General features: G+C 40.5%; 1 protein-coding gene across 1 annotated transcript; it reads left to right on the forward strand.

Annotated features, from left to right (window-relative positions):
* The first annotated feature begins 403 nt into the window (after positions 1–403).
* On the forward strand, positions 404–21,314 carry VBP1 (VHL binding protein 1). The gene is made up of 6 exons (XM_027053192.2): positions 404–560; positions 4,086–4,210; positions 13,566–13,632; positions 15,403–15,501; positions 18,024–18,162; positions 20,247–21,314. Exons 1-6 carry the CDS (start codon positions 468–470, stop codon positions 20,315–20,317), a joined length of 594 nt encoding a protein of 197 aa, XP_026908993.1. The 5' UTR covers positions 404–467; the 3' UTR covers positions 20,318–21,314.
* Positions 21,315–21,539: the final 225 nt, after the last annotated feature.

Genomic DNA, 21,539 nt, shown 5'->3' on the forward strand with positions numbered 1-21,539 from the left:
GGGACCAGAAAGGCACCGAGACCAAGGCTCCCCGATGGCGTCTAGTCCCTGGTTCACCTTGAAGCTGAGAGGGGGATCGAGTCGCTTCAAAGACCATTCTGGAGGGTGCTGCCCGTTTTGGCGCGGTACTGGCGTTCCAGTTGGACCTCTGATTCTAAGGGCCCTCGAGTCCTCCCACCCACAAAATCCCCTGTACCCCTCTTTCCCGGAGTCCGCATTGGTTCTTCCCGCAAAGCCGGCATCTCCCTCGCGACACTTCGTCACTTGTCACTCACCTGCTCGCAGCCAATCGGTACCCATAGGTTGGGCACCTCCTCCTCCGAGAGAAGGAGGGGCTACTTCCTGCGCGCCTATGAACGCGCAGATTCACAAGAGTGGGGCGGGCCTGCAGCTGTGAGCGAGCCAATCAGGGGCCACCGGCGGTTGGCGGCTCGAGAGGCGGCTAGTCGCGCGCTCGCTTTCCCAAGATGGCGGCCGCTAGGGACGGTTGTGGATTAGGAGAAGTGGCCGCAGGGAACGGCCGGCGGCTCCACCTGGGGATTCCTGAGGCCGTGTTTGTGGTAAGAGGCACGCTGGTCCTCAGGATCTTGGCGTAGGCCCCGCGGGCAACCCCTTCCTTTCTCGCCTCCAGTCCGGCTTTGACTACGGGGGGAGGAGTGGAGGTGATGGACCTGGGGGAGCCCTTCGTCCGCTGTTCCCTCGGCGCCTAGACGCGCTGAACTGTGCCGGGACCCGCCCGGGGAAACGCGGTCGGTGAAGGGAAGGGGGCGCCGGGCGTGAGGCCTGTGGGGCGGGGCGGGGCGGTCTGAGGGGCCGCCCCCCCGGGTGCAGGTGTTCACCCTCTGCTGCTGGGAAAGGGAAAGGGGGAGGCGGCGAGAAGCCGGAGAGAGACTCAGCCTGCCGGCTGGAGCGACCGGCGGTTTTGGTGACTTAGGGTACAATGAGTAGGCAGAACAGCTGGTGCCCAGGTGTGACAGTAGGAAATTTACCGGTGCGTTGAAGGGGCGCAGTGGCCTGCCGCCTGGCCGGAGTGGAAGGAGACACCGATGGGAAAGTAGCGTGGAGGCCGAGTGCGAAGGCCTCGTGTGTCCTAAGGAATCGAGGCTGTGTGCAGTAGGCACCGGGCTGTCGTTAGAAAGTGTCTACGGAAAGGCACGATGTGGTCATATTTGGTTTTAGGTACGTCATTCTAACGCTGGAAGAGAATTAACGGTGTGGAGTTGAGAGAGGAGGCAGGGAATGCAATTTGGAGGCTTCACAGAACAGGGAGTTCAACGGAAGTCCAACCAGAGAGAAGCAACTAGATGCTTTCAACACTGTTCTTCCATCAGGCTGCTCTAGAAATGGTTTTTGAAAACTGAGTGAGAGAGAACCCGACTGGCCTTCAGTCCAGTATCCTCCGTCTTTCCTCACTCACTTCTGACTGAGCTGCTGTAAAGTCTTGATGAAGTGTTCTCGACCTTTTGGGTTGTACCTATATTGCCGTATCTCCACCTCTTTGTTAATGATATCGTACATCGTTCGATGGACCCAATTTATTCTTTATTTAGACCACTTTTATATACACTCTATTGCATAGTTGCATTTGGTGATTCAATTTTGTAGTTGTTTTCTTTTGTTATTTTGTACCAGTTATTTCTTTCCATTCATTTCCCAACTAATGGTAACAAGAGACAAAATTTGTTGACTGCCAGGCGCTTTCCTGATGCTTTTACAGAACTCTGGGGGGCGAGTATGATTATCATTTCCATTTTGTAGATGATGAAACTGGGGTACTTAAGTAACTTGCCCCAAGTCATAGTGCGTAAGCAGGTGACTGAGGATTTGAACTTGGGCAGTCTGTGGAGCACCAGAGCCACTATTTATACATTCTGCTCTGCCAGGGGGAGGAAAGTGAGGTGGTCATCTTGGCTCAGTGTCATTTCTCCTAGTCCTAGCACAGTGCCTGACACGTAGTATAATCTCATAACTAGACGTTGAATTCAATTTCCACAGTGCCTTGAACACTGCATTCTTGGTCCTCAGCGAGAGGTGACTTCAAAAATCTAATTCCAGAGGATACACTTTATCTGACACTTTATAAAGTCTTATCTTAAAATGCCATTTCCCCCTAAAACTGCTATGGGTTATTTTTTCTAGACCTTTAACTTTCTACCAGTATGACATAATATATATGCAATCTAATATAATATATAAGCAGCCTAATTTTTATGTATTATTTGAATAACATGTACTGTAGAAAGAACATTGGCTTCTAAACAGACCAGGGTTTGAATCCTGTCTGGACTTCCCAATTACTGCCTCATGTTGAGCATATTATTTTACCGCTTTGAGCCCCAGTGGCTTTAAGTGTAATAGGGATAACAATGCTTAGTTGCCGTGGGAAGCAACATGTACTTTCAGTATTCCAAGTAGATGCTGAATATGTATTAGTTTCTTTGATGATAGGAGGTAGTATACTGTACTGGTTAAAAGACCTCATCCTTTTCTCCATTCCCACTGGTGCAGTAGTTTGTTTTCTTTGCTGGAATTGTCTCTTTCCCCTTTGCCTAGTGGCTGACCTCTTAATCTCTCAACATCTAGTTCAGATAGGACCTCTCTGTAGTTTTGCTTGATCACTACCACTACCCCAAGACAGAATGCTTGGCACTTTCATCAGTTCCCTCAGCTGATTGTATTATACACATAGCTAATGTTTGTTGAGCACTTATTACCTGTCATGTATTCTTCTAAGAATTTGACATATGCTAACTCATTTAATCCCCTGTGAGGAAAAGGTATTCTCATTTTACAGATGAGAAAATTGAGGCAAAGAGAGAGGTTCAGTAGCTTCCCCGAAGTGAACACATCTAGTATGTGGTGAAGCCAGGATTCAAACCAGGCAGGCCCTGTGTTGTAGCCACAATGCTGTGCTGCTACAGTTAATTCTCCTTGCTAGACTCTAAGCTCCTAGTAATGTGTACCATGTGCTAGAAACTTTAATTTAGATCTCTTTCCTGCAGTGACCCTTCTAGGAAGATGTGTCTCCATTTTACATGCAGAGTTCAGCCATTGCCCCCAGCCTCACCTTTTCAGTTTCTTTTGCTGTATTAGACCGATAATTTTGATGGCCTCATGGTTCACTCCCTTGCTGTGTTTCTCTTTCATTTGCTTCTTGTCTTGCTTTAGCTGAAATACTCCCTTATAGCTAGTAAGCATGGATAAGAGTAATGATCTAGAGATTGCAGAAACCATAAGGTAGTTGAATTTAACGTACAGTGAAGGAAAAACGTTCTTTTAAGTGCTGGAAAGCTCCAGTAGGATTGGCTTAAAGCTTCCATATATTTTCATCTAGTTCTTGATCCTTATTTAATTAACTAGCTTTTCTTTAAGGACCAGGATGTAGTATACGTTTTAAACAATGCTATTCAGTTTGACTACTTTTTTTGTGTGTGTAATTATTCCTGTTACAAAAGATTGTTCCGTTTGCCTTTCAGGTTTATTTTATTTTGACCAGTTGATACTTAAGGAGGTATTTGTGGCTTGCCTTGGGAACCAAATGACCATATTTAACATGATTTCAGTGGCAGAACTTGTTGAATTAAAAATTTTAGTCGAGGGGCACCTGGCTGGCTCAGTTAGTAGAGCATGTGAGTCTTGGTCTCAGGGTCATGAGTTCAAGCCCCTTGTTGGACATGGAGCCTACATTAAAAAAAAACTGAGTCGATAATTTTGGCATACAATCTGAGTTGTTTTGTGGCTGGGGCATGTGACTAGGCAATGTGTTTGTTGGTAATTTTCATTACCATTTTCATTTCATTACTAGGGCCACCTGGGGGTGCATAAAGCAGGTAAGGCCATCTTTATTTCCCTATATATAAATAAAAAGAGGAAGGCGGAGGAAGAATAAATTGGATACATAATGTATGTGCGATGTCTGAAATGCTTTTTATAACTACTTTTTTAGTTAAAAACAAGCCTTTGGAGAAAGGAAATACAAGCTTCTTTTTTTTCTTTTATGTTTTAAAGATAAAGTTGAAGCACTCAAGAATCAGCTTAGAGGTATAAATTCTAAAATTTGTCATGTGTTATTTTTGATAATAAAGGAAGATGTGGATTCCTTCATGAAACAGCCTGGGAATGAGACTGCAGATATAGTACTGAAGAAGCTGGATGAACAGTACCAGAAGTATAAGTTTATGGAGCTCAATCTTGCTCAAAAGAAAAGGAGGTAGGTGTAAAAATTTACATGAGGTTTTTTTTTTCTTTTTGGTTAATCTTGTATGGCTTAAACTTTTTAAGAATTAAGGCATAATTTACATATAATGAAATGTCCAGGGGTGCCTGGATGGCTCAGTCAGTTAAGCATCTGACTCTTGATTTCAGCTCAGGTCATGATCTTAGGTTGTGAGATCGAGCCCCACTCGGGCTCTGCACTGGGTGTGGAGCCTGCTCAAGATTTTCTCTTTCTCCCTCTACTGCTCACATGCGCGCGCGCTCTCTCTCTCTCTCTCTCTCTCTCAAAAAAAAAGGTCAGATCTTGAATTTTAGTTTGATGAATTTTCACAGATGGATCCACTTCTGTAACCATTGCCCAGATCAATATGTAGAACATTCCTATCACTGTAGGAAGTTCCCTCCTGCCCCTTTCTGGCCAGTCCTGCCCACTCCCAGAGCTGACCACTGTTCTGATTGTTTTCACCATAAATTTGTTTTGTGTGTTTGTGAACTTCATATAAACGAAAGCATGTAGTAACTACTATTTTATGTCAGGATTTTTACACTTCGTATAATGCTTTTAAGAGTCATCCATGGTTTTGTGTGTGTCAGTGGGTTAATTTCTTTTTACTGCTGAATCTTGTTCCATTGTATGTATGTACCACAATTTTTATCTATTTTTTTTCTATGTGATGTGCTATTTATTTTTTAATTTATATCCAAGTTAGTATATAGTGCAACAGTGATTTCAGGAGTAGATTCCTTAATGCCCCTTACCCATTTAACCCATCCCCCCGCAGCCCCTCAGGCAACCCTCTGTTTATTCTCCATATTTAAGAGTCTCTTATGTTTTGCCCTCCTCCCTGTTTTTATATTAAATTTGCTTCTCTTCCCTTATGTTCATCTGTTTTGTATCTTAAAGTCCTCATATGAGTGAAGTCATATGATATTTGTCTTTCTCTAATTTCACTTAGCATCATACCCTCCAGTTCCATCCACGTAGTTGCAAATGACAAGATTCCATTCTTTTTGATGGCTGAGTAATACTCCATTGTATCTATATACCACATCTTCTTTATCCATTCATCCATCAATGGACATTTGGGCTCTTTCCATACTTTGGCTATTGTTCATAGTGCTGCTATAAACACGGGGGTGCATGTGTCCCTTCAAAACAGCATACTTGGATCCCTTGGATAAATACCTAGTAGTACAATTGCTGGGTTGTAGGGTAGTTCTATTTTTAATTGTTTGAGGAACCTCCATACTGTTTCCAGAGGGGCTGTACCAGTTTGCATTCCCACCAGCATTGCAAAAGAGATGCTCTTTCTCTGCATCCTCACCAACATCTGTTGTTGCCTGAGTTGTATCTGTCTATCTATCTATCTATCTATCTATCTATCTATCTATCTTTTAAGTTTACATCCAAGTTAGTTAGCATATAGTGCAATAATGATTTCAGAAGTACATTCCAGTAATTCATCCCCTATGTATAACACCCAGTGCTCATCCCAAGGGTCTTCCTTCATGCCCCTTGCCCATTTAGCCCACCCCCAACCCACAACCCCTCCAGCAACCCTCAGTTTGTTCTCCATATTTAAGGGTCCCTTATGTTAATGTGTTTTGTATCGTAAAGTTCTCATATGAGTGAAGTCATATGATATTTGTCTTTCTCTGACTAATTTAGCTTAGCATGATACCCTCTAGTTCCATCCAGTTTTTATCTATTTTTATCTATTTGCCTGCCAATGGACATTTAGGTTGCTTCCCCATTGTGTTTGAAGTCTTTGTGCATGTGTATGTTTTCTTCTTCTGAGTAATTACCTAAGGTTAGAATTGCTGACCTGTAAGGATAATGTTCAATTTTATGAGGAAACTGCCAAAAGTTCTCCAAGGTGGCTATACCACATTTCACTCCCACCAGCAATGTATGGGAGTTCCAATTGTTTCACATCCTTGCCAGTACTTGGTGTTATTAGTCTAAAGATGGTTTTGAAAACATAATAGAATGAATATTGAAGACCTTATTCCAAAGCACCTAGGGTCATAACATCTTAAATCTCTAGTTCATCCTTATTTTTCTGATGAGATGAGAGATGCATAGAGGTTATGATTTTCCTGAAATTTCATAACTAATAGGCATAGGACAAATGGATCCTTGCTTTTACTTGTTTATTTCCCTGTATTTTTATAGTAGCTTGTAAAGTCAGTTCACTGTAGTAAATATTTGCGGATATCTGCTGTGCACAAACGCAGCATTCTTTTGTCAGTTAAATATTTATGGAATTCCGACTAGGTGCCAGATCCTGTTTGGGTGAAATCAGGTCCAGTATCTGCTCTCAACAGGGACACAGTCTAGTGGCATGATAGATATGTAAATAAGATAAGTACATAAAGTATAACAGTCAAGATACTTCGGTGCAAAGGAATGAGTTAGCAAGGGAGAGGTGTGATCTGGAGGGGGGCAAGGAGGTTCAGGGGAAGCTTCCAAGAAGAGCATATGGCTCTGTAGAATTCTGAAGGCTGGGTATGAGTTTTGGAGGCAGACTAAAGGAAGGAGGGTCACCTGGGCATAAGGTGCCATTTATGTTAAAGTGCAAAAGTTTCTTTAGACATATTTTCTCATTTGATTTTGGTGACAGGGTAATTTGAATACGGGCTGGGTATTAAATAAGATGAGAAGTTATTGACATGAACAGATAGAGAATGTTAGCAGAAAAAGGCAGGATAGAAAACACTATGGTATGCTCTCATTTTGGAAAAAAATTGTATATGTACACAAATATTTGGAAGTACACTAATGGTGTATTAACAGTGATAATCTTTGGGTGGTGGGAATATGGCATTTTTAGAAATTTGGTCATCTGTATTGTTACATTTCTACAATATTCATATGCTGCTTTTTTAAAGTTTATCTTTGAGAGAGAGAGAGAGAGGTAGCGTGAGTGAGGGAAGGGTAGAGAGCAAGGGAGTGAGAGAGAATCCCAAGTAGACTCTGCGCTGTCAGCATGGAGCCCAATGCAGGGCTCAATCCCACGACTCTGGGATCATGACCTGAGCTGAAACCAAGAGTCGGACACTTAATGGACTGAGCCACCCAGGCGCCTCTCACATACCGATTTTGTAATAAAGTTTATTTTCATTTTAAAAAGAAGAATAAAGCCATTGGATTTCAGGTCACCCACAGGGAGGTTATAGATAGAGAAGAAAATGGGCCTCAGGATCAAGCCCTGGGGGTGAGGAGGAAATTTGTGTATCAAAGTTATATTGCTAACTCTAGTACTGTGTGGTATAGTAGGATACTCACTCCAGGTTTATATATGCTCTAGGCCTGAATGTGAGGGATAAAAATTGCAGTGTGCACCTGCAGTCTTCCTAATTAGGTACATTTGGGGTATATCAGTTAACAAAACAGACAGTCCCTGCCCTTGGAGATGTTGCAGTCTGGTGGAATGTAGATAGTAAACACACAGTTCAATAGAATTAATATTTATTGTGCACCTAATATGTGGCATCATCCTAAATACTTAGTATATATCAGTGAACAAAACAGATAAGAATTTGTGTCCTCATGGAGCTGGCATTCCAACCAGAAAACAGAACTAGAGTATACAGTAGGTTAGAAGGCAATAAATGCAAAGGAAATAGAAAATGGAGTAAGAGGGTGTGTGTGTGTTTATGTGTATGATATATGTGTGTGTGTATATATATACGTGTATATATATATATATATATGTACACATCTATAAAAATTTTTTGAGGATGTGTGACCTTTTGAAAAAAACTCACAGATGAACCACATAGCCTTGAAATACTGGAAAAAAATAAGAAAACGTCAGGTATTACTGTAAGAATACAGTCTATAATACATATCACATATTATATAAAATACAGGTTTATTGACTTTTTATGTTACCAGTAAGGCTTCCAGTCAACAGGCTATTAGTAGTTAAGTTTTTGAGGGAGTCAAAAGTTGTATGTGGATTTTTTAAAATATATGTGTTCTTGTTTTTTTTAAGTTTATTTATTTATTTTGAGAGAGACAGAGAAGGAGCATAAGCAGGGGAGGGGCAGAGAGAAGGAGAGACTGAATCCCAAGCAGGCTCTGTGCTATCAGCACAGAAGACTGACTCGGGGCTCAATCCCGCGAACCATGAGATCATGACCTGAGCCAAAATCAATAGTCAGATGCTTAACCAACTGAGCCACCCAGGCACCCCTATACGTGGATTTTTGACCGTATGGGGGAATTTTGTCAACCCTGCATTGTCAAAGGTCAACTGTATATTGGATACTAATCCTTTTAAGTTATATGGGTGAGAAATTTTTCTTCCTTTTGTGATTTGTCTTTTTTCTTATGGTTTCTTCTGATGAGTAGTTCTTAATTTAAATGTTTTCGATTAAAGTTTCCCTTAATATTTTTTTGTGTCTTGTTTAAGAAATCCTATCCTTATATTTGTGTTTAAAAAGACAAACTTCTATGTTTTCTTATAAAAGTTTAAAAATTTTGCTTTTCACGTTTAACGTCTTAATCTAGAAATTTATGTATGGTGTGTGGTAGGCTTTCAATTTCTTTTTTTAGTGGATATACTGTGGACATAGTATTTGACTCAGCACTATTTAATTGTAATGTTGTGCAGTTTAACAATCTTTTTCCTTACTAGTCAGTGCTTTTTTGTATCCTATTTAAGCAATACTTTCCTATCCCAGGTTCATGAAGATATCCTCTTCATGTTTTATTCTCTAAGTTTTATTGTTTTATCTTTTCACATTTAGATCTTTATAATCCATGGGTTATTCAGAAGTATGTTGCTAAATTTTGAAGCAGTTGTGAAACTTTCTAGCATGTTTCTTTGTCCTCTCTCTTTGTCCTCTCAATACTATAAATTGGTAGTTGGATCTACGGTCTTAATTGTATTCAGGGTTTTTGTGGTTTTTTGACAGTACTGCTTCATAGGTTTGTGTAACGTTTTTCCATTAAGAGGTAGATAGCATCTGGTTGTCTCTTTTTATGATACTCCATGCTGGATCCATTCGTTGTGAGTTGCAAAATGATGCTCTAGTTCACTTATTTTTAAATTTATTAATAAGCTGGTATACTTCTATAAAGAGAAGCATCCCCTACCTCTTATGTGGTAAAGTAGCTGCAGGAGATCAGCTCACTTCCATGTTGCTTCCCTCGCAGGGGTCACCCCTGTGGTCCCTGCCACCCTCAGTGGCTCTCCGCTGCCTTCCAGCTAACAGGGTGTGTGTTTTCTCTGGCTGTTGGGACGGTTACAGGTGGGAGGGCCGGTCTCCCCTCTGAACCTGGGACAATTTGTATCCCTTTTTAAAACCTTTTTAGTCTACATTATCAGCCACATGCAGTTTGAGAATTACTATGTTTTGGTGAACTTAACCCTATATAAAATAATGCTTATTGTTTCAGGTCTGTTTTGTTGAATGCTTACAGCTGTTCCAGCTTTTTTCGGGTAACATTTTCTTGATGAATCTCTTCTGTCTCTTCATTGTCGACCTGTTTATTATTTCTATTTAAGGGTGTTCCATGGAAACAACATAAGGTTATTGTTTTAAACCTAGCCTTTCTTTTTAGATAAACTAATTTTTCTTTTTGGGTACTTTTGATATCATCATCTCTTTTGTTTTAATTCACTGGAATTTGTGTGTAGCTATCTTTTGTCTTTCTTACCGAGCTGTATGTCTGCTTTCTTTTAGTATGGATATAGCTGTGTGGTTTGCCTTTAACCATAGAGGATTTTGCTTTTGCCAGGAGTGCTTATTGTATACAAGCCTGTTCCTGTTCTGGCACTTAATATGCGAGCTCCCCCACTGAGCTGCTGGGTGGGGGGTGGAGGGCAGGCTTAGGTCTGCAGCCCACAGTGGCACCTGACTCATGATGCTTACTTTTCTGTAGGTCTCACTGCTCAACCCAAAGCCTTTTCCAGTTTTTTACCCTTTAATTTTTTTCTGGAACTTCCCTCACCTCTGATATCAGCTATGCAACAAAAACGATTTTTTTGTGCACGATTGAGTTGTTTTGCAGCAGATGGCTCTATGTAGTAGTTTGCATACTAACCTCTGTCTTTACATATGCTGTAAATGGTTCCTTGCAGCCTGTCATTTGTCTTTAACTTCACCTTCAGTATAGAAGTTCTTTAGTATTTCATAATTCTCTTGTGGTAATCTCCTCTCTAACACCTGAATTGTATGCCTTTTATTGTTCTTTAACCGGAAATTTTGTGATTATCATTTTTTGCATTTTTTTTCCGTTAATTTTTTTCTCCTTTTGGGATTCCTGTCAATATAGATGTTGATGCTTCTAATTCTGCCTTCCATTTCTCTATTATTTCCTCTCTTCTGACTTTGGTAATTTGACTTTTGGCGATTAGATGGATGTCCACGAGTTCCTTATTTGAGCCATTACGTTTTATACCTAGTCATTCTGGTTGGTTCTTCTTATAACTACTTGTTTCTTCTTCATATTACCAATAATCCTTTTTTTGCTCTCTGAGGTATTTTTAAATACTTATTGGTAATCTAATCTTTTAGTATTTCATTTTGTTTCATCTGATGGACATTGTTGCATTTAATTGTCTTTTTTTATTGTAGTTGTGTTTATCAGATTATCATTTCTTTTCCCCATCAGCTCACATTCCCTCAGGGATACCAGTTACTTTGGCCAGTCATGGAGTAATGTGGAGGTGGGAGTAATTTAAGCCCCTCCTGGTGAGTAGGGGTAGGAAGAATGCTGTTAGTGTTATAGTCTAGGACACCACCATTGGACAAATGTCCCTTCTCCCCAACCAGGTGACTTGGTCTCTGAGGATTCTTTTAGTTCCTCCGCCCTTGGCTGTGTTTGGTGTCATCACTCCTGGGAGTAGGAGTGAGGGGAAGGGGATGACTGGGGACCAGTATTTGTCTTCTCAGCTCCTCAGCCTGACCTCTCTGCTTCTGGTCAGTTCTACTCTTTTTCCACCCCGTAGCAATGACAGAGTAGGTAAGGGGATTCACCCAGCGCAATTTAGATGGAGGAGAAAACACCTAGAAAGTTCTCCTTTAGCTGTACTCCCCTTTTGAAGATTTGGTTTGCTTCCCTTCTAAGCCTCCATCTCCCTTCTCACTCCGCTACCCATTCCTGGAACTTAGAGATTTCTGTTGTTCATATAATAACAATGACGTAGAACTGACCCAACTGTCCACTGGCAAGAGAGTAGATAAAGAAGATGTGCTATATTCAGAATTTAATGTTACACAGCTGAAAATGAATGAACAAGTCTTAGGAACCTAACTGAGTTAAAAAAGCAAACCCAAGAAAACCACATATAACACGAGATTGTATTAAGCCAAGAAACCTGCAAAGAATATATTATTTGGGGATGTACGTAAATGTGATGACACTCTTGAAAAAGAGAAAAAGGGGCTGTAAGCATATGGTTCAGGAAAGCTGCTATCTCTTGGGATGGAGCAGACTGGGGAGAGGTGATGAGGTTCCTAAGTTGCCTGGGGCTGCAGCTGATTGATTTATATATGCTCCATAATTTATGTATATAACATGTAATATTTTTACATACAAAAATATATGCTAGAAATCATTGGCATGACCAAAAGATCTTTATCTGAACATTCTTCTTATGTTGTATGTGTATCAGATATTTTACAAATATAGCTCCTTAACATTTACCTATATCAACACAGAATACAAAAGTAAGCAAAATTGGAAGATCTACAACATCCATATTGAATTTGTAAAGAGTTCACAAGGCATTATCCTTCAAACTAAGTAAAAAACATAAATGCTAAGTATGTGTTTCTAGATTATTCACTGGACTTTCTTTCCAAAAAGCAATCTACACATTCAGTGAGTGCAATCCCTATCAAAATGACACCAGCATTCTTCACAGAGCTAACAATCCTAAAATTTGTATGGAACCAGAAAAGACCCCAAATAGCCAAAGTAATGTGGGCAAAGAAAAGCAAAGCTGGGGGCATCACAATCCCAGACTTTAAGCTGTATTACAAAGCTGTAGTCATCAAGACAATATGGTATTAGGTGTCTGGGTGGCTCATTTGGTTAAGTGTCCAACTTCAGCTCAGGTCATGATCTCGCAGTCTGTGAGTTCGAGCCCCATGTCGGGCTCTGTGCTGACAGCTCAGAGCCTGGAGCCTGCTTCGGATTCTGTGTCTCCCTCTCTCTCTGCCCCTCCCCCGCTCACACTCTGTCTCTGTCAAAAATGAATAAATGTTTAAAAAAAGACATTATGGTATCGATACTGTTTTTTTTTAAGTAGCAAGCTCTTCTACCACACTTCTTGCCAGGTCAGTAGCACAGGGTAAAATAAAGTTTTCCCTGCTGCTCTTCATGCATGCTGTGACTTCCTTTATATAACAAGTATATTTTCTTTGTTTATCAAATTTTCATTTAAATTCCAGTGTAGTTAACATACAGTGTTATATTGGCTTCAGGTGTACAATATAGTGATTCAACACTTCTATAATAAGTACATTTTCATCATCACATTTAAATTTTGTTTACGTACCAATCTCCAGTCACGTTTAGTTAAATGCATTCTGAAAGAACCACGGCTTTGTTTCTGTATCCTTAGTTTGTTTTGTTGCAGATTCCATTGTGATTTGACAGGGACCCCACATTTGCACATTTTTCCATGCAAAACATTTTATGACCTTGGGCAGCCTCTAATCATCACAGAAAAGAGCTAACCTTCAGTGCCAACAAAATAAAAAATGTTTCATTCTTTCTTCTAAGTAACTCTGAGTGTTTTCATTATATTTTTATCTCTTATTTTCTTGTCAGTGACATTGATGTCACTTGGGACAGTTGCTAGTAGTTTCATTTTTTAAGATTAATTTTTAATAGATGTTCATTTTTAGAGCACTTATGGAGCACATCTCCATAGCACAGTTGAACAGAAGGTACAGAGGTTTCCCATACACTCTGTGCCTCCCCAAACATGCAGAGCATCCCCCATTCTCAACAGCTCAACAGCCTCCACCAGAGTGGGACATTGACTACAATTGATGAGTCAAGGGGCTCCTGGCTGGCTCAATCTGTAGAGCATGTGGTTCTTGCTCTAGGGGTCGTGAATTCGAGCCCCACTTTTGGCATAGAGCCTAACTTAAAAAATAAATGAATGATGAACCAATACATAATAATAATATATTTTTATTAACTAAACTCCCTAGTTTACCTTAGGGTTCACTGTTGTGTTGTATATTCTGTGGGTTTTGACAAATGGATGATTTTAGCAGTCCTCAAAAAGATATCGACAGAAAATGCAAAGCCAGTAAGACTGTGTCCTAGGGTTTTTCTTGCCTGCAGAACACTAAGTCAACCTTTTTCTTATTCACAGGCTGAAAGGTCAGATTCCTGAAATTAAGCAGACATTAGAAATTCTAAAATACATGCAGAAGAAAAAAGTAAGTGCATTTTTGTTTATAAATGTGAATGAACCAGAATACTTCAGCAGAAATTCATCTTCCTTGACTCCTTGGTTACTGGTATTTGAATGTGCTGGTAGATCCAGTCTGCCGCCTTGATTCTTATGTACATGTGCAGTGTGCTTCTGTGATAAATGTGGCTTTGTGGCTTGTTTTTCCAAGTCAGCTTTAATTTTAGGGTCTACACATCTTGGATTATTTTACTTATATGGAGTATTTATAAAACTTAAATGCAATTTGAAATTATTTTCTTTTTTAAATTTTTTTAATGTTTGTTTATTTTTGAGAGAGACAGAGAGAGCACGAATGGGAGGGAGGGCAGAGAGATAGGGAGATGCAGAATCTGAAGCAGGCTCCAGGCTCTGAGCTGCCCAGCATAGAACCCAACGCAGCGCTTGAACCCACAAACTGTGAGATTGCAGCCTTAGCCAAAGTCAGACACTTAACCAACTGAGCCACCCAGGCACCCCAAAATTATTTTCGATACAAAAAGAAAATACCTTATTTTGAGGTAACAGCATCTAAGGGTTTTTGTTGTTGTTGTTCTCCCTAAGAATAAGGAGTGAGTCCAAGATTTACAGATCTGCAAAGAATCTTAGAAATTATGTTTTGGGTTCTCATTTCACAGTTGAGGGGACCATTACAGAGAGGTTACACTTGACCAGTGTCACATAGCTGGTTATTGGCAGAACTGGATTTGAAAATGTGCTGAGTCTTAATCCCATACTCATTAGAGGCTATAAAGATTAAATTTTATAAGCATATTATATTTAATAGATTATATGTATGTGTATATGTATATGATTTATTACTTGACAGGATAACTGTATTTCTAATACATTATTTTATGTGGTGAAGTTTTTTTTAATATCATTTATTGTCAAGTTAGCTGACCTACAGTATATATAGTGTGCTTTTGGCTTCGGGAGTAGATTCCCATGATTCATCACTAACATACAACACCCAGTGCTCATCTCAACAAGTGCCCTCCTCAGTGCCCATCGCCCATTTACCCCTCTTCCTCGCCCCTACCCCCATCAACCCTCAGTTTTTTCTCTGTATTCAAGAGTCTCTTATGGTTTGCCTCCCTCTCTGTTTGAAACTATTTTTCCCCTTCCCTTCCCCCATGGTCTTCTGTTAAGTTTCTCAAATTACACATATGAGTGAAAACATATGATATCTGTCTTTCTCTGACTGACTTGTTTCACTCAGCATAATATCTTCCAGTTCCATCCACATTTTTGCAGATGGCAGGACTTCATTCTTTCCCATTGCCAAGTAGTATTCCACTGTATCTATAAACTCATGTGGTGAAATTTGTAAGAAACTTCAGAAAACTGGTTGGTTGGGCATGAAGCACTGATGAAGTAATAATTGCTGACTCTTGCATAGCACTTACTTTGTGCCAGGCACTGTTGTGTGTGTGTGTCTGTGTTTGTGTAAAGTCTGCTTGCTACAGCCTTCAGAGATGTAGGGACAATTTTCCTAATTTTACAGGCCAGGAACCTGAGACACAGAGAGGTCAAGTGAAATGCTCAATTTACACAGGTAGTAAGTAGCTGATCCAGAATCCATCCCCCCCCCCCACACACACCCAGGTGTCTGGCTCCAGCGTTCATTTCTATTGCCACTACACTTAGTTGGCATGATGGTACAGTTTTCAGTGACTTAGGTTCAGATCTGTGATCTCTCCTTTATAACCTTTTTAATTAAACTGACCTATTTACAGTACTGTCATTTTTTTCCAAGGAGTCCACCAGCTCACTGGAGACTAGATTCTTACTGGCGGATAACCTGTATTGCAAGGCTTCAGTTCCTCCTACTGATAAAGTGTGTCTGTGGTTGGGGGTAAGTAACCGAAAATGGCCACAGCTTTCTTGGCTTACATTTGTAAACCAGCATGGTTTTCCCGGCATAGCAGTACTGTTTGAGCTGGGTAAAGTGCCCATCTGTCTTTGACCCTGGAAGGAACAGAGGTGGAGTTCAAGGGGTCTGTACTGGAGACGGACTGAGGTGAGGAGTGTGGTGAGCTGCACAATATGCTCGGGTCTCTCCTGGTCAAGACAGAACTACCTGAAACCCTCATCCCCTTCCTCTCGTGCTGTATTGTTTAAATGTAACAGAAGGAAGAGCAAGAGAAGTAAAATGGGAAAGGACTGTTGAACCTCCGATAAATGTTTCTTCCCCATAAGAGTTTATTAGTTCTCTCTAAAATTAAGGGGAAAAGATGATTAAAAAACCTTGAAAATGGAGTCCATTTTTTAAACCATATATTTCAATTTTAGACAATTTCATAGGCCTTGTCTGTGATTTTTCCTGCCTTACTCCTCTCAATCGCCTGACCAGACATCCAGGCCATTCCTGATGGGCCAGGTAACTGTCCACAGGTCTCATTACCCCAGGCAGGTTCTCATACAAAGTAACAAGCTACATGTACAGCTCCAAAGTGTAGAGATTTTCTGAAAACTAAACAGTAATAAGAGACAGTGTCAGTTGACTCGGGAATGAGATTGGGGTCTGGGATTTAAGAGACATGTACTTCCATTGAATTTTTTTTTTGTCCTATTTGAATTTGTATACAGTTTTCTAACTGTCACGGATTGGGTTATTCAGTCAGTAAGTATTTATTTATGTAGCACCTACTTTGTGCCAGACACTTTCATATTGTCTGTCTGATTTAATCCTTACAACCATCTTTTGAGTAATTTTTAAATTCCATTTGTCAGATGAGGGAAGTGGTTCAGGAAATGCCCAGTGTAAGTCAGGTGATGGGAAGAGTTCAGTGCTGGAGGAGGTTTGGTTCCCCACCTCCAGAATGCCCGCATCTCTAAGTGTAGGCAGTAACACCAGAGCTTCAGAATTCAACACAGTCACTTTGTCTTTGCTCCTAACATCTGTTGGAGGTAGGAAGGGGACAATAGGGGCTGCTGGGTGGTTCAGTCGGTTAAGCGTCTGACTTCAGCTCAGGTCATGATCTTGCTGTTCGTGAGTTCGAACCCAACATCAGGCTCTGTGCTGACAGCTTAGAACCTGGAGCCTGCTTCGGATTCTGTGTCTTCCTCTCTGCCCGCCCCTCTCTCAAATATAAATAAAATCATTAAAAAATATTTGAAGAAAAGGAAGGGGACAGTAAAAGCTTGCCATTACATTACTGGATCAAATTACATAATATATATGTATTTGAAAACTTTTAAATTACTTAAGCTTAAGCTCAGAAACAACTTTCTTTTTTTAAGTTAAATTAAAATTTAACGTTTATTTATTTTAGAGAGAGAGAGCACAAGAAGGGGAGAGGCAGAGAGAGGGAGGGAGACACAGAATCTGAAACAGATTCCAGGCTCTGAGCTGTCATCAGAGACCCCACGCGGGGTTCGAACTCACAAAATGTGAGGTCATGACCTGGGCCAAAGTCAGACACTTAACTGACTGAGCCACTCAGTCGCCCCAGAAACAGCTATTTACATTGATTCAAATGTGGGGCACCTGAGTGGCTCAGTCGGTTAAGTGTCCAACTCTTGGTTTCAGCTCAGGTCATAATCTCACAGTTTATGAGATGGAGCCCTGAGTCAGGCTCTGCACTGAGAGTGTGGTGCCTGCTTGGAATCCCCTCTCTCCCTCTGTCTCCCTCTCTCAAACTAAATAAACTGTAAGAAAATAAATTGATTCAAATGTAATACAGTTTACTGTCATCATGGAGGTTGTAGAAAGATGGAATTTGATGTTTGATCATTGGTTTTTCTCTTAATTCTCCTGTTTACTTACTATCTATATTAGTGTAGGCAACCTGACCTCTTTGAGCCCACATTTTCTTAGCTGTAAAGAAGGTGGTAACTTGACTGACCAGGGTTGTTTATGAGGAATAGATGATGTAGTGTATGTAAATATATTCTCTAATCCAGGGATCAATAAACTTTGTGTAAAAGGTCAGAGAGTAAATATTAAAAAAAAATGTTTTTAACGTTTATTTATTTTTGAAATAGAAACAGAGTGTGAGCAGAGAAGGGGCAGGGAGAGAGGGAGACACAGAATCTGAAGCAGGCTCCAGGTTCCAAGCTGTCAGTACAGAGCCTGATGTGGGGCTCGAACTTACAAACTGTGAGATCATGACCTGAACCAAAGTTGGATGCCCAACCGACTGGGCCGCCCAGGTGCCCCATGGTCAGAGAGTAAATATTTTGGTTCTGCAGACCACACGGTCTCTGTCACGAGTACCCAGCTCTGCCACTGTGGTGTGAACGCATAAGTGAATGGAGAATATCTGGAGTCCAAGAAAACTTCTAAGAAAGGGCAGCTAGATTTGGCCTAACCCCTGCCGACCCTGTGAGACACTGTGTGAATGTTGAGTAATTGTTGTGACTTTCTCTCTCCAGGCTAATGTGATGCTTGAATATGATATTGATGAAGCCCAGGCATTGTTGGAAAAGAATTTATCGACTGCTACAAAGAATCTTGATTCCCTTGAGGAAGACCTTGACTTTCTTCGAGATCAATTTACTACCACAGAAGTCAGTATCCTTTCTTTAACTAAAAGCAAAGGGAGGAAAAGAGAAAGATGATTTTCAACACTCTTATTTGCATTACTTTGATGAGAAGAATATCCTTATTCCTGGGCTAATTTGAAGTTGCAGATTTTATGAGAGTGATAAATAACATATTTGGAACTAATACTGAAATAAGTTTGTAGATAGGTTAATCTGACCTGAGTTGTGAAGGTTTGGAAACTGCAAAATGCATAAGCGTTTTTCTTTCAAATATTTTTTCAAGATGCCTTCGTAGCCAGTTGAATAGTTTAATCCGCAAGCATTTATTAAGGGTCTCCCATGTTGCTGCAACTGTGCTAAGCTGTATGGGGCACAGGATGGTGAGGGAATCAGTGCAAAAAAAGAGCGGCAGAGTCTTGCTGTGTTAGAACTAAACATGTATAAAGCTACATCATAATTTCACAGCAAAATATAAGTTCATTTCGTGTATGCCACGCCAAGGCAATATAAAGTTAGGGAAAGAGATATGAGCTGGAATTAGTGCAAAGAAGACTTGGGGAAGTTAGAACTTGGTTTGTTTTGAAAGGCAGTAGAGGGTTCAGACGAGCAGAGAAGAGAGGTGGAGGCAGGTGTTCTGCCTAGGGAGGGAGCAGCTGTATTGAAACCCAGCTCTGTGCCTCTCCTTTCTGACTTCTCTCTCCTGGTTCCTGTTGCGGACACTGGTCCCACACACTCCCCAGGACAGAAACTCGGGAGTTGCTCTCCACTCCTCTTTCATCACCAAGAGCCAACCAATCACCAGATTCTTGTCAAATTTCCCTTGTAAACCTCTCTGTCCATTGTCTCCTTTTGGCCTTCCAGAACCTAGACTAAGTAGTTTTATAGTCTCTTTTTCTCCCATCTCTCCTTCACACTATCTCCAGTGTGAATTTACTGAGTCACGCATCCTATTTTTGCTCCTCTGGTTGCGATAGAGAACTTCAGTGGCTCCCTGTTGCAGGAAAGGTATGCACAGAGGCCCTGAGTGAAGTGTCCCATACCGTCTTACCTTGTGCCCCTGACCTCTTCCTGCCCCAGCCTCCCCCACCCCGCCCCGTGCACCTGGGTTCCAAGTAGCCCCAATCGGTTCTCCTCACTGCCCCCTGCCAGTGTGCCACACCCTTTACATTTCCACTTTGTTCCTCCAACCTGGAACAATTTCCCCCTATTTATGTTTCTGTGGGTTACTCCTTCGTTTCCTTCCTAGTACAGCTCAAGTATCAGATCATTTCTATACCTGTTCAGATCCTCAGGGTGTTTTATTCTTTCTCTGTGCTTACTTAGCGCTTTGCACTCAGTACTTGGTTTTCTGTGCCAGGTCGGGAGCACTGCAAGCGTGGGAGCTGCACCTGTTCTTTTCTCCATGGCATGTGGCACGCGGCACACAGCGGCCGCTGGGTACTTGGGTGACGGAAGGCAGGCCTGGTGGAGGCCTAGAGCAGGGGCTGGGATGGGACTCGTGATGTGGAGATTTGATCCACACAAGTCCAGGGAAATAGCTATCAAACTCGTAGAGGATAACATTGGAGAAAATCTAGATGGCCTGAGTTACACTGGTGACTTTAGGATACAACACCAAAGGCATAGTCCATGAAAGAAATCACTGATATGCGAGGGCCTACACAGGGTGGTGCTTGTGGAAAGGAAAATAAATTGAGTGAATGTCCTATCAAACCAAAGGGGGGGTAAGAGATGAAATTATTGATAATTGAATTGTACTAATTTAAATATTGCCTGTAAGGATATGGTGTCAACAGTCTTTGAAATTTCATGGATGAGGAGCTATCTTTAAAACTGTTGACAGTGTCAAGGACATGTTTTGTCAAGTATAAGGCTTCAGTTGGCTACATATGCTAAACAGTTGTTGACTTGAGGCCTTGACTTTGTATTGGTGGAATTTAGTTCCAGTATTTTCTTAGCAAATGGTATTCTAGCAAGATAGCTCACAATCCTAGCTGTTACCGGTATTTTGTGTGCACGATTTCTGATTCAACATGTGAGTGAATACTTACTTAGTCATTGCGTATGTTATCTTTAGAATTGCATTTGCATTTTCTTTGACAATTCTTGCAGATATGGCCAGGGTTTATAATTGGGATGTAAAAAGAAGAAACAAAGATGATTCTACCAAGACCAAAGCATAATGCTAGCAATTAAAAATGTGGTTCAGTTTTCAAAACATGTTATTTTAAGTACCCCAAAGTTTATCCCTAAAGGTTGACATTACTTTGACTGATTTTTTTGAACAGTAAGAGCGGTAGTTAAAACTTTAAAAAACAAGATAAACATTTTATTATAAAAACAAAGTTAGTTTCAAATATTTTGTGAAATTAGCAGTATTTTAATTTTTTTATTTCCAACAAAGTAAATGCTACTTTCATCTTTTTTTTGTTGTTGTCGGTCATAAACAAAGTCTTAGCTGGAATGGCTGAAAACTGTGAGGTATACTCTTGAACCTAATTCTGGACACTAGCACAGTTTACTTTTTCTTTATTGGCTGATATTACTCTTACTTGATGTAGTTAAACCAGTTTAGAGGTAGGAAAAGCACTTAGTTTAAATATTTCCAAACTTGTTTTCTTTAGTACATGTGGGGCTTTATGGCTCTCTGTTGCTGTTATTTGTCTTATATAATGGATTTTCATGAAGTGCTGCTTAGCCAATAGCTATCTATTATAATATTCTGTACTTTTAAGGAACTGGTAATTGGCCTTCCTAAGTAGTAAGAGGGCTATTGAGACGCTTTTTCTTACCCCATAGAAGTACACAGTGTCTTTGCAATGTCAACATAAGGGAGATCTTGGCCAACGTGAAACAACAAAATTCTTTAGCCTCTCAAAACTCTTGGCTAAGGCAATTTTGTATTTCTTAACAGTTCTCCAAAGCAGCTGAACAAAAATGTTAAGCTAAATATAAATCTGCAGTGGTTGAAAAGATTTGTGAGCTTTTTTTATTCATGATAAGACCTCATGGGAAGACTAGAAAATCCCTGTGGAAAGCCGTTGGTACAGTGGCTAACGCTGGATGTAGAGATTCTGGTAAAAACACAAATGTATTATTCCATCTCCATGTAGAGAACAAAATATACTCGTACAATGTTTTGTAGTTGTATTTCATGATATTAAAACATTGAAGTTAAAACTGTGGCCTGGCACCTTTTTTTCACATTATTCTTTCTAAAGTTAACATGTATCTTTTCACATATTTGTAAAGCACGTTTACTTCACCTTAAAACCAGCATGTCCCAAGAACTTAGGTTTGTAGAAATAACACAGAATCCCTTTGGAAGGAGTACAGATCAGCAAACAATTGACTAGTTAAATCTGAAAGATACCAAAGTTCCTTAAGTCAGTTTTTTCATAATTT

The sequence above is a fragment of the Acinonyx jubatus genome, chromosome X (genome assembly GCF_027475565.1).
Source record: "Acinonyx jubatus isolate Ajub_Pintada_27869175 chromosome X, VMU_Ajub_asm_v1.0, whole genome shotgun sequence".
NCBI classification, from domain to species: domain Eukaryota; kingdom Metazoa; phylum Chordata; class Mammalia; order Carnivora; family Felidae; genus Acinonyx; species Acinonyx jubatus.

Excerpts from the sequence above, each read along its gene's own strand:
- VBP1 (XM_027053192.2), top strand. The coding sequence starts at position 468 with ATGGCGGCCGCTAGGGACGGTTGTGGATTAGGAGAAGTGGCCGCAGGG. Across the intron at positions 561-4,085 it reads TTCCTGAGGCCGTGTTTGTG|GAAGATGTGGATTCCTTCAT; the intron begins GTAAGAGGCACG and ends TTGATAATAAAG. Across the intron at positions 18,163-20,246 it reads ATTTACTACCACAGAAGTCA|ATATGGCCAGGGTTTATAAT; the intron begins GTATCCTTTCTT and ends CAATTCTTGCAG.